This window comes from Podarcis melisellensis (genome assembly GCF_964234715.1).
Source record: "Podarcis melisellensis genome assembly, chromosome: 2".
NCBI classification, from domain to species: domain Eukaryota; kingdom Metazoa; phylum Chordata; class Lepidosauria; order Squamata; family Lacertidae; genus Podarcis; species Podarcis melisellensis.
In genome coordinates this window covers 18,947,733-18,963,820 of record NC_138529.1, presented here as the reverse complement: position 1 = coordinate 18,963,820, position 16,088 = coordinate 18,947,733, and the positions used below count along the sequence as shown (strand labels likewise).

At 44.5% G+C, this 16,088-nt stretch overlaps 1 protein-coding gene and 1 long non-coding RNA gene across 5 annotated transcripts in view; one reads left to right on the top strand and one right to left on the bottom strand.

Moving 5' to 3' along the window:
• RAB11FIP4 (RAB11 family interacting protein 4) overlaps positions 1 to 16,088 on the bottom strand; it is a 188,228-nt gene that overhangs the window by 14,441 nt on the left and 157,699 nt on the right. For 3 of the 4 annotated variants that reach the window (XM_081898647.1, XM_081898649.1, XM_081898650.1), the window contains 2 exons: positions 4,016 to 4,239; positions 3,134 to 3,325 (listed from right to left, as the gene is read on the bottom strand). In XM_081898647.1, the coding sequence (XP_081754773.1) occupies positions 3,134 to 3,325; positions 4,016 to 4,239 (416 nt within the window). The remainder of the gene's footprint in view (positions 1 to 3,133; positions 3,326 to 4,015; positions 4,240 to 16,088) is intronic. The other variant, XM_081898648.1, reaches the window with a different exon arrangement.
• LOC309363030 overlaps positions 1 to 16,088 on the top strand; it is a 111,725-nt gene that overhangs the window by 60,939 nt on the left and 34,698 nt on the right. The window lies entirely within an intron of this gene.

Sequence of the window (16,088 nt, the reverse complement as noted above, 5' to 3'; positions counted from 1 at the left end):
ATGGTTCAGTCAATTAAGGCTACAATCCTATACCCATTCACCTGGAAGGAAGGCCATTGAACTTACTCCTTTGCTTCACAGTAGACTTCTAGAAGGGGAGGTGGGTGGCGCTGTGGGTTAAACCACAGAGCCTAGGGCTTGCCAATCAGAAGGTCGGCGGTTCGAATCCCCATGACGGGGTGAGCTCCCATTGCTCGGTTCTAGCTCCTGCCAACCTAGCAGTTCGAAAGCACGTCAAAATGCAAGTAGATAAATAGGTACCGCTCCGGCGGGAAGGTAAATGGCATTTCCGTGCGCTGCTCTGGTTCGCCAGAAGCGGCTTAGTCATGCTGGCCACATGACCCGGAAGCTGTACGCCGGCTCCCTCGGCCGATAAAGTGAGATGAGCACCGCAACCCCAGAGTTGGCCACGACTGGACCTAATGGTCAGGGGTCCCTTAACCTTTACCTTTAACCACCAATCGAGGAATGCGGGTGGAGCTGTGGGTTAAACCCCAGAGCCTAGGACTTGCCAATCAGAAGGTCGGCGGTTCGAATCCCCATGACGGGGTGAGCTCCCGTTGCTCGGTTCTAGCTCCTGCCAACCTAGCAGTTTGAAAGCACATCAAAGTGCAAGTAGATAAATAGGTACCGCTCCGGTGGGAAGGTAAACGGCATTTCCGTGCGCTGCTCTGGTTCGCCAGAAGCGGCTTAGTCATGCTGGCCACATGACCCGGAACCTGTACGCCGGCTCCCTCGGCCGATAAAGCGAGATGAGCGCCGCAACCCCAGAGTCGGTCATGACTGGACCTAATGGTCAGGGGTCCCTTTACCTTTACCTAGACTTCTAGGGGATTGTGCTCAGTCATGATCCAGTGAGCTGAGTTACCTGCCATCCTCTGTAACAACTCATTGATCCTTCAATGTCTACATGAAGGCGGCAAGAGGAATAAGAGGACTTGGTCAATAACGCCACACTTCCATAGGTGAAATTCAACATTAGCTAAACTGTAGCCCATGTTGACAGCCTGGCTTGATGGATAGGGTTGATTCCTTCCTCTACACCTATGTAAGCAAGTATGAGGAACGCTTGGCCTAGGTTCCTCTGGCCTTACTGAAAGACCACCAACTTCCACTTTTCTCTTAGGATGTGTTATCATATGCATGGTTGTTAACTCAGGCGTTCATCCCTGCTATGTGGATTAAAGGTCTCTACAGCAGCCTTCCATATCCTAATGCCGTTGAGATGTTGTTCTAACTCCTAGCAAATGGCTGGGTTCAATGGCAATGGAGTCTAGAACATCTAGAGAACACTGGCTTGGGGAAAGCTGCTCTGGAGATTCCCTGTTCACATAAACCACCACCTCTGATATTTAAACAAGCATCATGATTTAGTACAGATAGGGCTGCCATATGTCTGGAATTTCCTGGACATAGCCTGTCGAAACTGCCGTCTGTACGGAATTTTTGAAAACCCAGGTGTACGGCAGCCCATATTGGAAATGTTTAAAACTTCAATTTTTTTAAAAAACAACAATAACAAACTCAACAACTTTGCCCTCCCCCAAAACCCAAAACAGAAGCTCAACTACTTTGCCAAAAAAAGTCAAGAACGTTTGTGTCTGGATTTTCACTTTTTGAAATATGGCAACGCTAGTACAGAATTATTTTGCTATCCAGGCTCCCTAAATGCTTTTCCAATAGCATCTTCAACAATGATATTAATACCCCCCAGCATGCACACAAAAATGGAAGGAACCAAAAGTTCTCACCAAAGAAGAATGGATAAGTAAGACTATGCAGAACTGGCAAAGTTAACAACCAAAATAAGAGAACCTAAAGATGCAGGTTTTGTGGAAGAATGGAAGCCTTTTTCGGACTATTTAAAGAAATATTATTAGATGATGGATATGTGAGCAGGATTTAAACTACAAGCAACAGAAGAACTTAAAAGATTATAGTAATGTTGTTAAGATATAAGATATAGAAGACAAGGTGCAGCAAGGGGGAGAGAAACAAAAACACAATGGAAAAGAAGGTGGAAAGTACTGTATTTTTTGCTCTATAAGACTCACTTTTTCCCTCCTAAAAAGTAAGGGGAAATGTGTGTGTGTCTTATGGAGCGAATGCAGGCTGCGCAGCTATCCCAGAAGCGAGAACAGCAAGAGGGATTGCTGCATTCGCTGCGCTGCGATTCCTCTTGCTGTTCTGGCTTCTGAGATTCAGAATATTTTTTTTCTTGTTTTCCTCCTCCAAAAACTAGGTGCGTCTTGTGGTCTGGTGCGTCTTATAGAGCAAAAAATATGGTAGACAAAAATCACAAAGAAAAAAATTTGTATTGAAATGTATGTGTTACATTTTTGAAAACTTAATAAAAAGTGTGATTAAAAAAACAGACGCAAGAAAACCTTTGTAAATGTGAGATTACATGGTGTGTCATGACTCATAAATTTGTCTTAGGGTTTGGAAAAGATAGTTGCAAGGTTCTATCAGAAACAAAAAGACAAACAAAGGAGAAAGCAGAGGCAAAAGCTGGATTTTATACTTGTGAAAAAGGAAGTAACTGCAAAAAAAAAAAAAGTCTCTGGGATATATTAAGTAGGCAGTTTCTCCAACCCCCAGGAAGGAAGCAGGGGGCGAAGGGAAGGATATGGTTTAAGTGACACAAATTACCGTATTTTTCGCCCTATAGGACACACTTTTTCCCCTCCAAAAATGAAGGGGAAATGTTTCTGTGTCCTATGGGGCAAATGCAGGCTTTCGCTGAAGCCTGGAGAGTGAGAGGCATCGGTGCGCACCAACCCCTCTCACTCTCCAGGCTTCAGGAAGCTATCCACAAGCCTTGGGAGCCCGGCAGGAAGTCGCGCTGGGCTCCCAAGGCTTGCGGACAGCAGCCTGCAGCCCGAAACCCAGGGAGTGCAGCAGAGCGCGCCCTGGGCTTCGGGCAGATAGCTGCAAGCCTGGGGAGTCCGGCGGGAGTTCCCGCCTGGCTCCCAAGGCTTGCAGAGGGCAACCTGTTCTGGGGTCTGGGGAAGCTCGGGCTTCCCCCGCCCCAGCCCCATGCCTGGGGGGGAAATATATTTTTTTTCTTTATTTATTCCCCCACCCCAAAAAAACTAGGTGCACCCTATAGGGCGAAAAATATGGTACCAACCTGGAAGAAACAGATGAGCCAAGGTCCGAGTAGGCATTTGTTCGGCTTTCGTCGTCGGGGCAAGGGCTGCTGGGAGTGTAGTCCACATCGTCGCCTTCTCCGTAGTCTTCAAACTGTTCTTCGTTACTGATCAAGGAGGCAGTGGAATAGGTGGAGAGGTCAGATGCCGCGGAAGGGTTGAGGGGGCTGGACCTCAGGGCGAGAAAAGGAACGTCAGAACACATGCAAAGAGGCAATTCGAATGGGACGCCTTCCGTATTCAAGGCCAAATGGTGCCTTTAGGTCCACACCCATTGCCCACTTTGAGAAAACAGGGGTGAATGGGGCAGAGAAGAGACAGCCACCCTAAGGTTTATGGGGAAATTCAGTTTGGGGCCGTTAAGTGGAGAAGGGGAAGGACAGAACTCCACCCCCAGGTTTTGGACAACACGCAATTATTCCACAGGATAGTTTTCACTCCTTTTCTACGACTCTTTCATTGTATTTGTGTATTTTTGAAACACGTAATGAAAATAATCTTGTAGAGAAATCATTCCACAAGAGCCGGTATTTCTCTCATTGATTCACCCATTTTACGCTACCCAGTGACTTTTGTTCTGTACATCTTGTCGATGTATACGCAGTGGTACCTCTAGATGTGAACGGGATCCGCTCCGGAGCCCCGTTCGCATCTAGAAGCAAATGTAACCAGCGGCGGCACGTCTGTGCACACACGCGTCGCTTTTCGCCGCTTCTGCGAATGCACAAGCGTTGAAACCCGGAAGTAATGCGCTCTGTTACTTCCAGGTTGCCGCGGAGCGCAACTCGAACACGCTGATCCCAAAGCACATTCAACCCGAGGTATGACTGTATAGGAAAGGCGATATAGAGCTTTCTACTCACTTATCTCCAGGCAGGAAGAGGCCACCCAGCATGCCATCCTTCTCCTCACTCCGACACACATCCGACGCCTCTGAGCTGTGGGCGCTTTCAATGGCACTGTCCATGTCAGACTCATGGTGGACTTCCTGCTGAGCCAGGGTCATGTTGTCTTCATCGGGAAAGAGATCCGATTCACTGTATGCACTTTCACTGTCCAAATAGCTGCCTTCTTGAATTTCAGGACCCTGGGAAAGAGGGAAAGAGAGCCTTTAGGATCGGAGTAATATACAACCTTGATGATGGATGTGATAGGAAGAAGAGGGTAACAGCCCTTTTCCATTAAGTCTGTTAGTAGCCCCAGTCGGCAGGCCTGATGCTGAACTCCATCTCACTTTGAAAACTGTAATGTTGACTTTGCCTCAGGCAGCTGAGCGGGTTCAAACAGCTTGCCCAGAAGCTGAGCAAAGCTTGCCAAATTAGAACGAAGCAAACTAATTTAAATTTCATCTGCTATATACCCTTTGCCAGACAGCAGAGCTTGGGCTTGGAGCTTCAAAATCAGGGTGGCGGCAGCGGCAAAACCCCTATAATCTCTGTCTTTTCCAGTGTTGGGAAGTACAGTGGTACCTCAGGTTAAGTACTTAATTCGTTCCGGAGGTCTGTTCTTAACCTGAAACTGTTCTTAACCTGAAGCACCACTTTAGCTAATGGGGGCTCCTGCTGCCGCCGCGCCGCCGGAGCACGATTTCTGTTCTCATCCTGAAGCAAAGTTCTTAACCCGAGGTACTATTTCTGGGTTAGCGGAGTCTGTAACCTGAAGCGTATGTAACCTGAAGCATATGTAACCCGAGGAACCACTGTATACAGTAATGGAGGACTGTCATATCAAAGAGTGGAATTCAGCCCCACTGAATTCAATGTGACTTATTCCCAGGTAAGTGGGTATGGTATAAAATCGCACCTGGAGTCCCAAGTAAAATAATATAGTACGCTAAATAGGAAAAGCAGCTGAAGCACTTGTAACACAGTACAAAGGTAACAGACAAGCCTGCAGTTTTAAGTTCCACATGCTCCAGGCAAGGACAATGTCCACTTTTGACCTAGTGCTTTTACTCCCTGCAACTTCAGATCTGATAAGAGGAATGGCTGTACCTTAAGTTTCAAAATTCACCAAACAAGTACCAGAAAGACAAGTTCTTATCGACTAGTTTCCCCCCAGAAGATAAGTCAACAAAAGCAACAGTGGGAGTTTGGAATCAGAAATACTGAAGTAAGCCAAATGGCATGGGGAAGAACACGTTTTTATTCACCCGCTGAGCACTAAAATCTTACTCAAAGCTTTCTGTCAGAGAAGAGTCCTCTAATTCTCCTCTCCGTGTCTCTGTGTTGTAAACACGGGCGATTACAGACCTCTGAATTCAAGTTTCTATAATGCAAATTTTGACCGATTGAGTGTATGACGTTTTTGATGTTTTCATCCCCAAAAAGTTTTCGATTTGAGTTTCTACTGAAATGAGGCTGCATTCCCCCCCAAAAAAATATTAGTTTTCACAATATTATAAACAAACAAACAAACAAACAAACAAACATAAATCATAGCTTTATTGAAAATTACAGTTATTAACTTTGTTAAGTGACTTCCTCGGTTCCCCTTGGTTGAATTTCACTGCATGTCCTTTTAACGGTTTTCCAAGTCCCAATTTCTATAAAATTTAACTTAAACATTAACATTCTTAAATCTTCACCTTATGGAATTAAACATATTAATTCATCACTTAACATAGATAAAATCCTAAGCCCATTAAGTATCTGCAAGCTATTTTCAGTTAGTTTAACTTAACAAATTTAACTAAATAATCATTAAATTTATTCCACTCTTCCTGATACTCCTCCTCCTTCTGGTCGCGGACTCTTCCGGTTAGGTTGGCTAGCTCCGAAAAATCCATCATCTTCATGAAATGAGGCTGCATTTTAATGTTGTATTTTAATATTGTTTTAAAGTTATATTTTAATCAATTGTTTTTATACCTGGTGTTAGCTGCCCTGAGCATGGTCTTGGCTGGGGAGGGCAGGGTGTAAATAATAATAATAATAATCATAATAATAATAATGACACCGATTGACAGGCTGCACTTTTAAAACTTATGGAACACCTTGTTGCTGTACTAGTGACAGGACTTGCCCAGTCCTATGAGTGGCTGCTCATAATATGGGACCATCAGACAAACTTTGAAAAACCAGAGTCGTTTAACACAGTATCCCCTCCTTGCAAGACGGTTAACTTCCAGACTAAGTGAAGAAACCACAACATAAATGTAGGCCGATTGTAGGAAGTTACTGAGATGGTTTTACATAAACACATACCCTCCAACTTTTTTCCGATGAAAATAGGGACGTCATAAGGAAAGGTGGAACATTCTGAGATCAAATCAGAAACCAGGACAGCTTCTGTAAATCTGGAACTGTCTCTGGAAAATAGGGATACTTGGAGGGTCTATAAACATGTTATTGGAAGTGTCTGCTAGCATAAGGCATGAAAAAACTTTCAAGCCAGCAAGACTTTCTAGGAGCCATACTGAAGGGAGGGAGAAGTGGAAAGCGGATAACTACAGTTGTGTGGTGAGAGGTTGGCAGGAGCAGACACCTTATTGCAGAAATAAGCAGAATCAAAGCTTATGAGGTCTACTTTGGTTTCCTCCCCTTAGAACCTCAAGGTCTACCATCAGGGGCAAAGTGCAAAACAGAATTAAGTGTACCTTAGCCCAGGAATTTGTTTTCAGTACAGTGGTACTTCAGGTTAAGAACTTAATTCATTCTGGAGGTTTGTTCTTAACGAACGAATGGTAACCTGAGTGGTAACCTGAGGTACCACTTTAGCTAATGGGGCCTCCCGCTGCCGCTGCGCCGCCGCCACACAATTTCTGTTCTCATCCTGAAGCAAAGTTCTTAACCTGAGGTAGTATTTCTGGGTTAGCAGAGTCTGTAACCTGAAGTGTCCGTAACCCGAGGTACCACTGTACTAGAACTGAGCTTGCAGTCCTTACACACAAAAACCTATTCGTTCTCCCCCCTGCCCACACACACAAAATCTTTGTAAATTAATAAACAATAAATTAAAAGTGCCTCCTAATATCTGTAAAAAACACTGTGAGATATATAACAGCAAAGTTGGCTGTTAATATAAAAATTAACAGATTGTGACTTCTCTGGAGAAAATAAAATCAGCAAAAACTTTTATTTCAACTGGCACGTCCTTTGGGGGAGGCTTTCTACAAAACTGGGCTAAGTAAGGCTTTTTTTTAAGAAAACACATTTCATTGTCACTTACACACACAGAGAAAACATGAGGTAGGACCATCTGATAATGACTCCAATTCCGAGGCCTGTTTATTTTGCTAATAACCATTTTTAATTAGTCACTCTAAAATAGACCTGTTAGCAACCAGGCACGTAGCAACATCTCCAGAGTCAAGGATGCTTATTAAAACTTCTCAGAAGCTAGTAAGGTTTCGTTTCAACTCATTCCAGGAGGGATAGTTTGAGGTCACAGTATAAAAGCACACCTTAGTGCCAAATATTTGGTAGATGTGACAAAACTGAAGGTCGCAATTGAACACAAAGTTGAGCGTGCTTCAGCAGACTTGGACACAATTAACTCTCTCTGTGTATGACAATACCATCCAAAATTTCTCCAATGAAAATAGGGACATTCAACTGGATTTGATGCAATGGTACCTTGGTTCTCAAAACTTAATACCTTCTGGAAGTCCGTTCCAAAACCAAAGCGTTCCAAAACCAAGGTGCATTTTCCCATAGAAAGTCATGCCAAATGGATTAATCCATTCCAGACCTTTAAAAACAACCCCTAAAACAGCAATTTAACATGAATTTTACTATCTATCGAGACCATTGATCCATAAAATGGAAGCAAGAAACAATGTACTGCAGTCACGCAATCAAACAATCAGTAGCTGAACTGCGTTTCACACAGTCACAAAAATAAAACAAAAAGAGCCTCAAAAATAAAAACGCAAAATAAATAACAAAAACATACAGACCTCAGCGTAACACTCAAAACAGAAGTGTAACACTCAAAACAGAGCATGTTCGGCTTCCAAAAAGTTCGCAAACCGGAACACTTACTTCCGGGTTTGCAGAACCGGGCGTTTGAGAACCAAGGTACCACTGTAAGTCCTATTGCCCCAGCTGAGAAGAAAGGGGAAACAGACCGTGAGAGGGAATCTGAACACTGGTCCCACAGAACCAAGACTGCCCCAAATGCCATATTTTTCGCTCTATAAGACACACCAGACCACAAGACGCGCCTAGTTTTTGGAGGAGGAAAACAAGAAAAAAAATAAATCTGAATTCCAGAAGCCAGAACAGCAAGAGGGATCGCTGCGCAGCCTGCATTCGTTCCATAAGACACACACACATTTCCCCTTACTGTTTAGGAGGGGAAAAGTGAGTCTTACAGAGCAAAAAATACGGTATTTTGGCACCTGAGGAAGGCCCCGAAATGGCACCGCAATCCCCACTAGGGAAGATCCACATTCGGAACAAAGGGGGAAGAAAAATGACATAAGGCTCTGATGCCCTGGTGGAGCTTTGCCATCTGAGACAGTTGCCCCAACTTGCCTCATGGTTGGGCCGGACCTGAATAAATATTACATCAGGATCTGCTGTCCCTATGGATCTTGCCACCTGAGGCAGTCACCTTATCTTACCTCATGGGTAGAATGCGCAGAAGATTCTTAAAATTGCAATCAACTACCCTTTCCCTCTCTTTTATGCTATTTGTTTCTTTTTTGTTTATGGTGAGATTTTTATTTATTTATCTCTTAGTCTTTGTAATATGATGTGTTATAGAATTACGGCAGCTAATTCTCACTGTACGTTAACTGAAATGGATTTGAGATAAGATAAGATACGTTACTATGCTGTGTTTCCCAGAATCATTAAAAATGTGAAGAAAGAGCTGTCCCGATTCCAGAATTAGAAGGAACGTTTCTAAATTTTGGACATTGTAGATTTGTCCTGCTCTGGTGCATGTAATGTACTTTGTTTTGTAGTTGTGTGATATGTGCTTCTGCTGTATTGTGATGGTCACTGGCTATAAACAATAAAACTTACTAGATTACAAAATTCAGCCCTGTATAAAAACAGGACTGCATTTTGGAGGCCACCTCCTATGTACAGTGGACCCTATGGATACGAATTTTATTCATTCTGGGGATCCGCGCACACCCCAAAAAATCCGTATCCACAGGCGCTGCTTCTGCGCACACACACGGCGTGATACAGAGCTTCTGCGCATGCGCGCGGTGCACAGAGCACTTCTGTGCATGCACGAGCGGCGAAACCCAAAAGTATACTTCTGGGTTTGCCACTTTCACAACCCAAAGTTCATGTTACTCGAGAGTAACGTAACCCGAGGGTCTACTGTATATCTTGCTGTTGAACCCTGGTAACTGCAAGCCCAACCTACATGAATTGCCTGCATGTGTTCACATCTAACACTGTAAGTTGAACAAATACAGTGGTACCTCAGGTTAAGTACTTAATTCGTTCTGGAGGTCCGTTCTTAACCTGAAACTGTTCTTAACCTGAAGAACCACTTTAGCTAATGGGGCCTCCTGCTGCTGCTGCGCCGCAGGAGCACTATTTCTGATCTCATCCTGAAGCAAAGCTCTTAATCTGAAGCACTATTTCAGGGTTAGCGAAGTCTGTAACCTGAAGCGTGTGTAACCTGAAGTGTATGTAACCCGAGGTACCACTGTAATGCTAGGTGCTGAAAACCTCCACTGACACTATTGAAGGCCAGAGGCTGGAGCAGAAGAAAAAGAAATAAATTCGGGGGGAAGGACATCCCTTTAAAGAGCTGTAATCTAGAGGCACCCTTGAAAATAAACTCATTTGTGCTCTCGCTGCTCCTTGCACTAGAGACATGATGTGGACAGAAGGCGAAAGGGGAAAGCGCATGAAAAGCCGCTTTGTGCTCTGGCGAGTTTCCACTGTGTTTTTTGGGGGGAGGTAAAAGCCAAAGAAAAACTGGCCTGGAATATGGAAAAGGGCCAGGAGCTGCAGGCATGTTTGCATTTACACTACCTGTCATTCAAATGTGTCGGTTTGCAGAAGTGCCAGGCTGCTTAACATGAGAGGACCCATTCAAAGCACTGATTACTACTAGCAAAAAACCTGGTAGTGTTTGCTGTGAATTCATTTTGAATGCGCCCCAAAGGATTGCCAGTAGAAGAAAACAACAACACTAAAGTGGCGCTGGCAACATGTAAATCCATGTATGAAGGAAGCTTTAATATTTTTATGGCACCGTTGCTGTCAAAAGCCTGTTAAACATAGAAGCGCAATTAAAGAGGTACCCAAATCATGCTCTTTTACTAGAAAAAGAGGTGCTCACCATGAACACCTCCCTTGTTCTCTTACAATGGTCAGTGGGATCTTAGCTCAATTAGGCAAAACAGTCTCAAGTTCAGACCCTGGTACCCCCAGTTAACAGGGCCAGGCAGGCAGACAATGGAAAATATGATCTATTCCTGAGACCCTAGGGACGTGGGTGGCGCTGTGGGTTAAACCACAGAGCCTAGGATTTGCTGATCAGAAGGTCGGCGGTTTGAATCCCCGCAACGGGGTGAGCTCCCGTTGCTTGGTCCCTGCTCCTGCCAACCTAGCACTTCAAAAGCACACCGGGGCAAGTAGATAAATAGGTACCGCTCCGGCAGGAAGGTAAACGACATTTCCGTGCGCTGCTCTGGTTCGCCAGAAGCGGCTTAGTCATGCTGGCTACATGACCCGGAAGCTGTACGCCGGCTCCCTCGGCCAATAAAGCAAGATGAGCGCCGCAACCCCAGAGTCGGTCACGACTGGACCTAATGGTCAGGGGTCCCTTTACCTTTTACCTGAGACCCTGGAGAGCTATCATCAAGCAGAGTAGACTACAGTGGGTTAGTCCAACAATGAGACTAATATAGTCTGATCACATAGTCCTAAAACCAATATCATGAGCGTAATGGAGGCTGCATGCATCCACAAATAAAACAAGTGGAGCTTTTATGACTGTAGACTGAAGTCTTTGTCTCTCTGAGGAGGTACCTCCAGACTTTGGGGGACTGAGTGTGAAAAATGTAGAGCCTGCAACTATAAGACACACAGAACTGATAGTATTTTCCTAAAGGTTTGCAGAAGTGCAAAGAAATGGGGAAAAGGAAAGGTAGAGACCCCACTGTTATGTACTGAGCTTGGATCCTAGAACAATAGGCAGGTAGGATCCTAGAATGCAACTATCTGATTGGCCTGCACAAGTAGCCCAATCAGAACCCAGGAGGAGGTTAATCAGCCTATCAGGTCGGTAGGATCCTAGAATGCAACAACTGATTGGCCTGCAGGAGCAGCCCAATCAGGCTCCAGGAAGGAAGCAGAGCCAGCCAATCACACGGGACCCATTGTGCAAATAATGTATATAAAGCCTGAGGTTTGGGGGAAAATTCATTCACTGTTATGAGCTGAAATAAAGAGCGTGAAATCACTACGTGTCTCTGAGTATATTTCACCCCCCCCCTCAAAACAACCTGACCCAATGAGGTTGAGACTGTTCACTGGGCACAGAATGCAAATTGTTGGGGAGTTGGGGTGGTGGAATGGAGTATCCTGGGAAAGGGGGTGGCTGGCTGAATAGAACCCTAAGCAAGAGGGCTCCTCCACTTTGCCATGTTTTTTGTTGCAGGTCCTACTTGTACAGGTGACTCCTAACTTACGTGGGGGTTACATTCCCACAACACAACTGGCTGGATTTATAGTACCGCTACCACTCCTGAATTCAGTAGGGCATTATTGCCTGGGTAGGATATTGTAGTGAAGGGGAATCAACACACAGGTATCTTGTGTGCCTACAAATACATATTCACTCAAGAGGCATTTACACACATAGTCCAATTAGCAATTTCTCAAAACCCAGGGGACAGAGGTGAAGACTGGAGAACTCTAGGGTATGTTGACACACTTGAACACTCGTTAAAAGCACCTCCAAGTATCTTGCCAGAAGACAATAATCAGGACAGCGCTAATGCCAAGTCCCTGAAAATAAGAGAAAGTAATGAAATAATCCTGTTCTCCTAGGTGAAAAGAAAAGACAAAAGCACCTTACAACATTTTTATCAGGTTGCTGAAAATGGGATTGATATTCACTAAAATGGTGATACTTCAAGTGAAGAAAAGGAGAAAATGTTTTGCAAACTGGCTTGCTGATCTGCCATAAAGGTAAAGGTAAAGGTACCCCTGACCATTAGGTCCAGTCACGGATGACTCTGGGGTTGCAGCACTCATCTTGCTCTATAGGCCGAGGGAGCTGGCATTTGTCTGCAGACAGCTTCCAGATCATGTGGCCAACATGACTAAGCCACTTCTGGCAAACCAGAGAAGCACAGAGAAACGCCGTTTACCTTCCTCCCGGAGCGGTACCTATTTATCTACTAGCACTTGACGTGCTTTCGAATTGCTAGGTGGGCAGAAGCTGGGACCGAACAACAAGAGCTCACCCCATAGCGGGGATTCGAACTGCTGACCTTCTGATCGGCAAGCCCAAGGCTCAGTGGTTTAGACCACAGCACCACCCACATCCCTAGTGCTGATCTGCCATACTGAACCCTATTTTCCACCTGATCCTTTATGTTCCGATCCTTGATCTTACAAGAAGAAAACAAGTAAAAACCTTCATACCTGGATATATATTTGGAAATAAGTCACCATGCACCTCTCTCAACCCAAGAGTCACATGCTAGTAGTGGTGGGCGGGGCCAGAGGCAAAAATAGGCGGGGCAATGGATGCAACACTTATCACTGTACATTCCAGCCATGGAAAAGGCATCCACACACACAACAAACACTTGCTTCAGGCAAGCAAGAGGCGTTATCACCAGAATATTAGCCTTGTTTCGCCATCCTAGGCTTCATCAGGAGAACAGGCTCCAGGTAATGCGAATAAATACAATATCATAATCTCACACATTTTTACAGCAAAATTAATATTAAAAACCCTGAACAATTGTATATACCATATGTAATATTACAGGATAGTAGATTATTCGCATTACCTAGAGCCTATTCTAATGATGAAGCCTAGAATGGCGAAACAAGGCTAATATTCTGCAAATCCTTGTCTTAGATTCTGTGGAACTGTAACAACTCTTCATGTGGATTATTGGACTCTATGAACAGACAGGTGGAATAGATACTTATACATGTATGGACCTTATGCATGAACTGACTAGAGAATGAACTGATCCACTGGGTCTTCTGCTTTTCTCGTTGAACTTTATGAGACTTCCACTGAAATCTATAGTTTGACACAATGAATATTATACCTTATTTATTCAAAAGTACAGCCGGTTACGTCTTGTGTATTGATCACATGCAGAAACAAAACACAATGAAGGGCACCAACCAGTCTTCTTCCCTGCCTAAAATTTCACCCCTGGTATATCTTCTCTGAATCGTAAACACAATAACTCACACTTAACATGCTTTAACACCTACGCCAAACCTGTTGGATTTTTCCTTCCAGAATGCGGCAGAAGTAACCTTAGTAACAGCCATGAAAAAAGCACCCTAAGTGCTGGAAAACAACCATCAGCATGGCACAGAACAAATCTTACCACTGTGGCAGAAATGTGATCCTAAAGTACCCCTGATTTCAGGGAGATCAAGCCTTACCGGTACCAAGTTTGGGGTAGCATTTGCACTATAGCAAAGCAGGAAACAGTGGCAGGAGTGAGCTCATCCCTAGGGGAAGCGAAGGGGGGGACTGGATTGAGAGACAGACAGACAGACAGAGGCAACCAGCAAAAGTATGAAAGTTTGTAGGCCAGAAAATGAGGCAACAGCAGAGCAAGGAGAGATTAAAAAGAACACACACCAAGTTAACCTACGTTCCCAGGACTTGGGAACATTCATAGGCATCAATGGTCAACGAGAACTAATGCACAGAGGGGGATAGGATTTGGACAAGGAGTCAGCGTAATATATAGGGCAGGGGGAAAGAGATTTTCAGTATTTGCTGAATTCTAAAAATGCCTATGACATTTGCTCCAAGGTAGTGAGTTTGATGCTATACAAGATCTTGGCTCCAACCAGCATAGAGCTGAAGCACTTTGAGGAAGTGCATTTTTGAGAAGCCTCAAGGTTGAAGAACTGGATACAGATTTACAACACATCAGCTTGTGGAAGGAACATAGCAGATGGAGAGCGAAGCCTTGATCACTTGTTTTATGGCCAAGTGGACCAGACACTAAAAGGCAGAAAGGAACGGAAGCTTAGCTCTAAAAATCACAGCAATGACAGTGTGTTGTAATGGACAAAATATGGAGCTTATACCTGTGTTCAAGATGCTGCTTAGCCATAAAGTTAGAGTTTTGTTTTTTCACGTGGCAAAAAGCATTTCCTGGTAACTGGGGAAGCGGTACATAGGAATGAGAAGGAGCTATTCCCCTTTCACAGTCTACGTCCCTAAGCTAAACTGGGGCTGGCTGTGGCTAAACCTAGCCGTTTTTGTTAAAAATGGGAGAGCGCAGATCTCCTAGATGGCTATGGGCAAGTTGCTTTTCCACCAAAGACATTCAAGGTGACCCATGCGCAGGCAGGTGGAATAACCCTAAAACCACAGTTTGGTGTTGAGCATGAACTGAGTCGTTGCCTCTCAGTCTATCATATTAGGGACACGGGTGGCACTGTGGGTTAAACCACAGAGCCTAGGACTTGCCGATCAGAAGGTCGGCGGTTTGAATCCCTACGACAGGGTGAGCTCCCCCTTGCTCGGTCCCAGCTCTTGCCAACCTAGCAGTTCGAAAGCATGTCAAAGTGCCAGTAGATAAATAGGTACCACTCTGATGGGAAGGTGAATGGTGTTTTTGTGCGCTGCTCTGGTTTGCCAGAAGTGGCTTAGTCATGCTGACCACATGACCCAGAAGCTGTATGTCCCTTTCTTTACCAACTATGCCTATTTAACAGGTGCAATACCACCCGCCTTGCTTCGAACTTGTCATACACTTATATGTTCTAGCATGTATCCCACTGGGGGGGTTCTAAAGCCATCAGCATACAGTGGTACCTCGGGTTAAGAACTTAATTTGTTTTGGAGGTCCGTTCTTAACCTGAAACGGTTCTTAACCTGAGGTACCACTTTAGCTAATGGGGCCTCCTGCTGCTGCTGCTGCGCCGCTGCTGCATGATTTCTGTTCTCATCCTGAAGCAGAGTTCTTAACCTGAGGTACTATTTCTGGGTTAGCGGCGTCTGTAACCTGAAGTGTCTGTAACCCGAGGTACCACTGAAAGAAAAAGCAGGTGGACAAGGGAACAGCATGCAAGCGCATGTCTTTATGTGCCCCTGGAACTACAGCAACATGCCTATTTTTTAAGTTAATACTTCATGGACTCTTTCGGCAGCTGAAGCAGCTCTCACTCTCACTCATACTATGAACCCTCTGTTCACCTAATGAAAAAAACAGGGCACCTTTTTGGGGTGGCACATTTTCAAGGAAAAGAGGCCCTTGCAGATGGTAATCAAGACACCACATCTAACGGTACAACACTACACGATCATTCATACGATCAACAAATTTCATCATCTGTTTTTAAAACCAAGATAGCTGCCTTTAAGGAGATACAAATTATCTGGGATATTTTTCTGCCTCCGCACAAAGGATATTGCAGAAAGATGGGTTGCCAATGCTCAGAGGAGCCTTAAAATGTAACGGCAATTAACCCACTCGCAAGTTCCCAAGGCAGGGAAACAATTAACATCTCATTTACAAGCTTCAAGTTCATGCTTGTAAAAGCCTCGTTTTTTTTTTTTTGTCTTGTGACACCACAGATAAGTGTGGAAATCGACAAAAGCATGCTAGAAGGGAGGAGGGGACCCTCCAGGTTAAAAGGGAAGGAGTGCCAATTGAAACAAGACTAAAAATGAAAGAGAAGTTCTCTGCTAAATATAAATTAGGAGAACTCTGACTAACAGAGGCTCCAGCTTAAAAACCAAAAGAGACCGGCGGGTGTTTCCAAAATGTGATAAGATAAAAGGTCATAT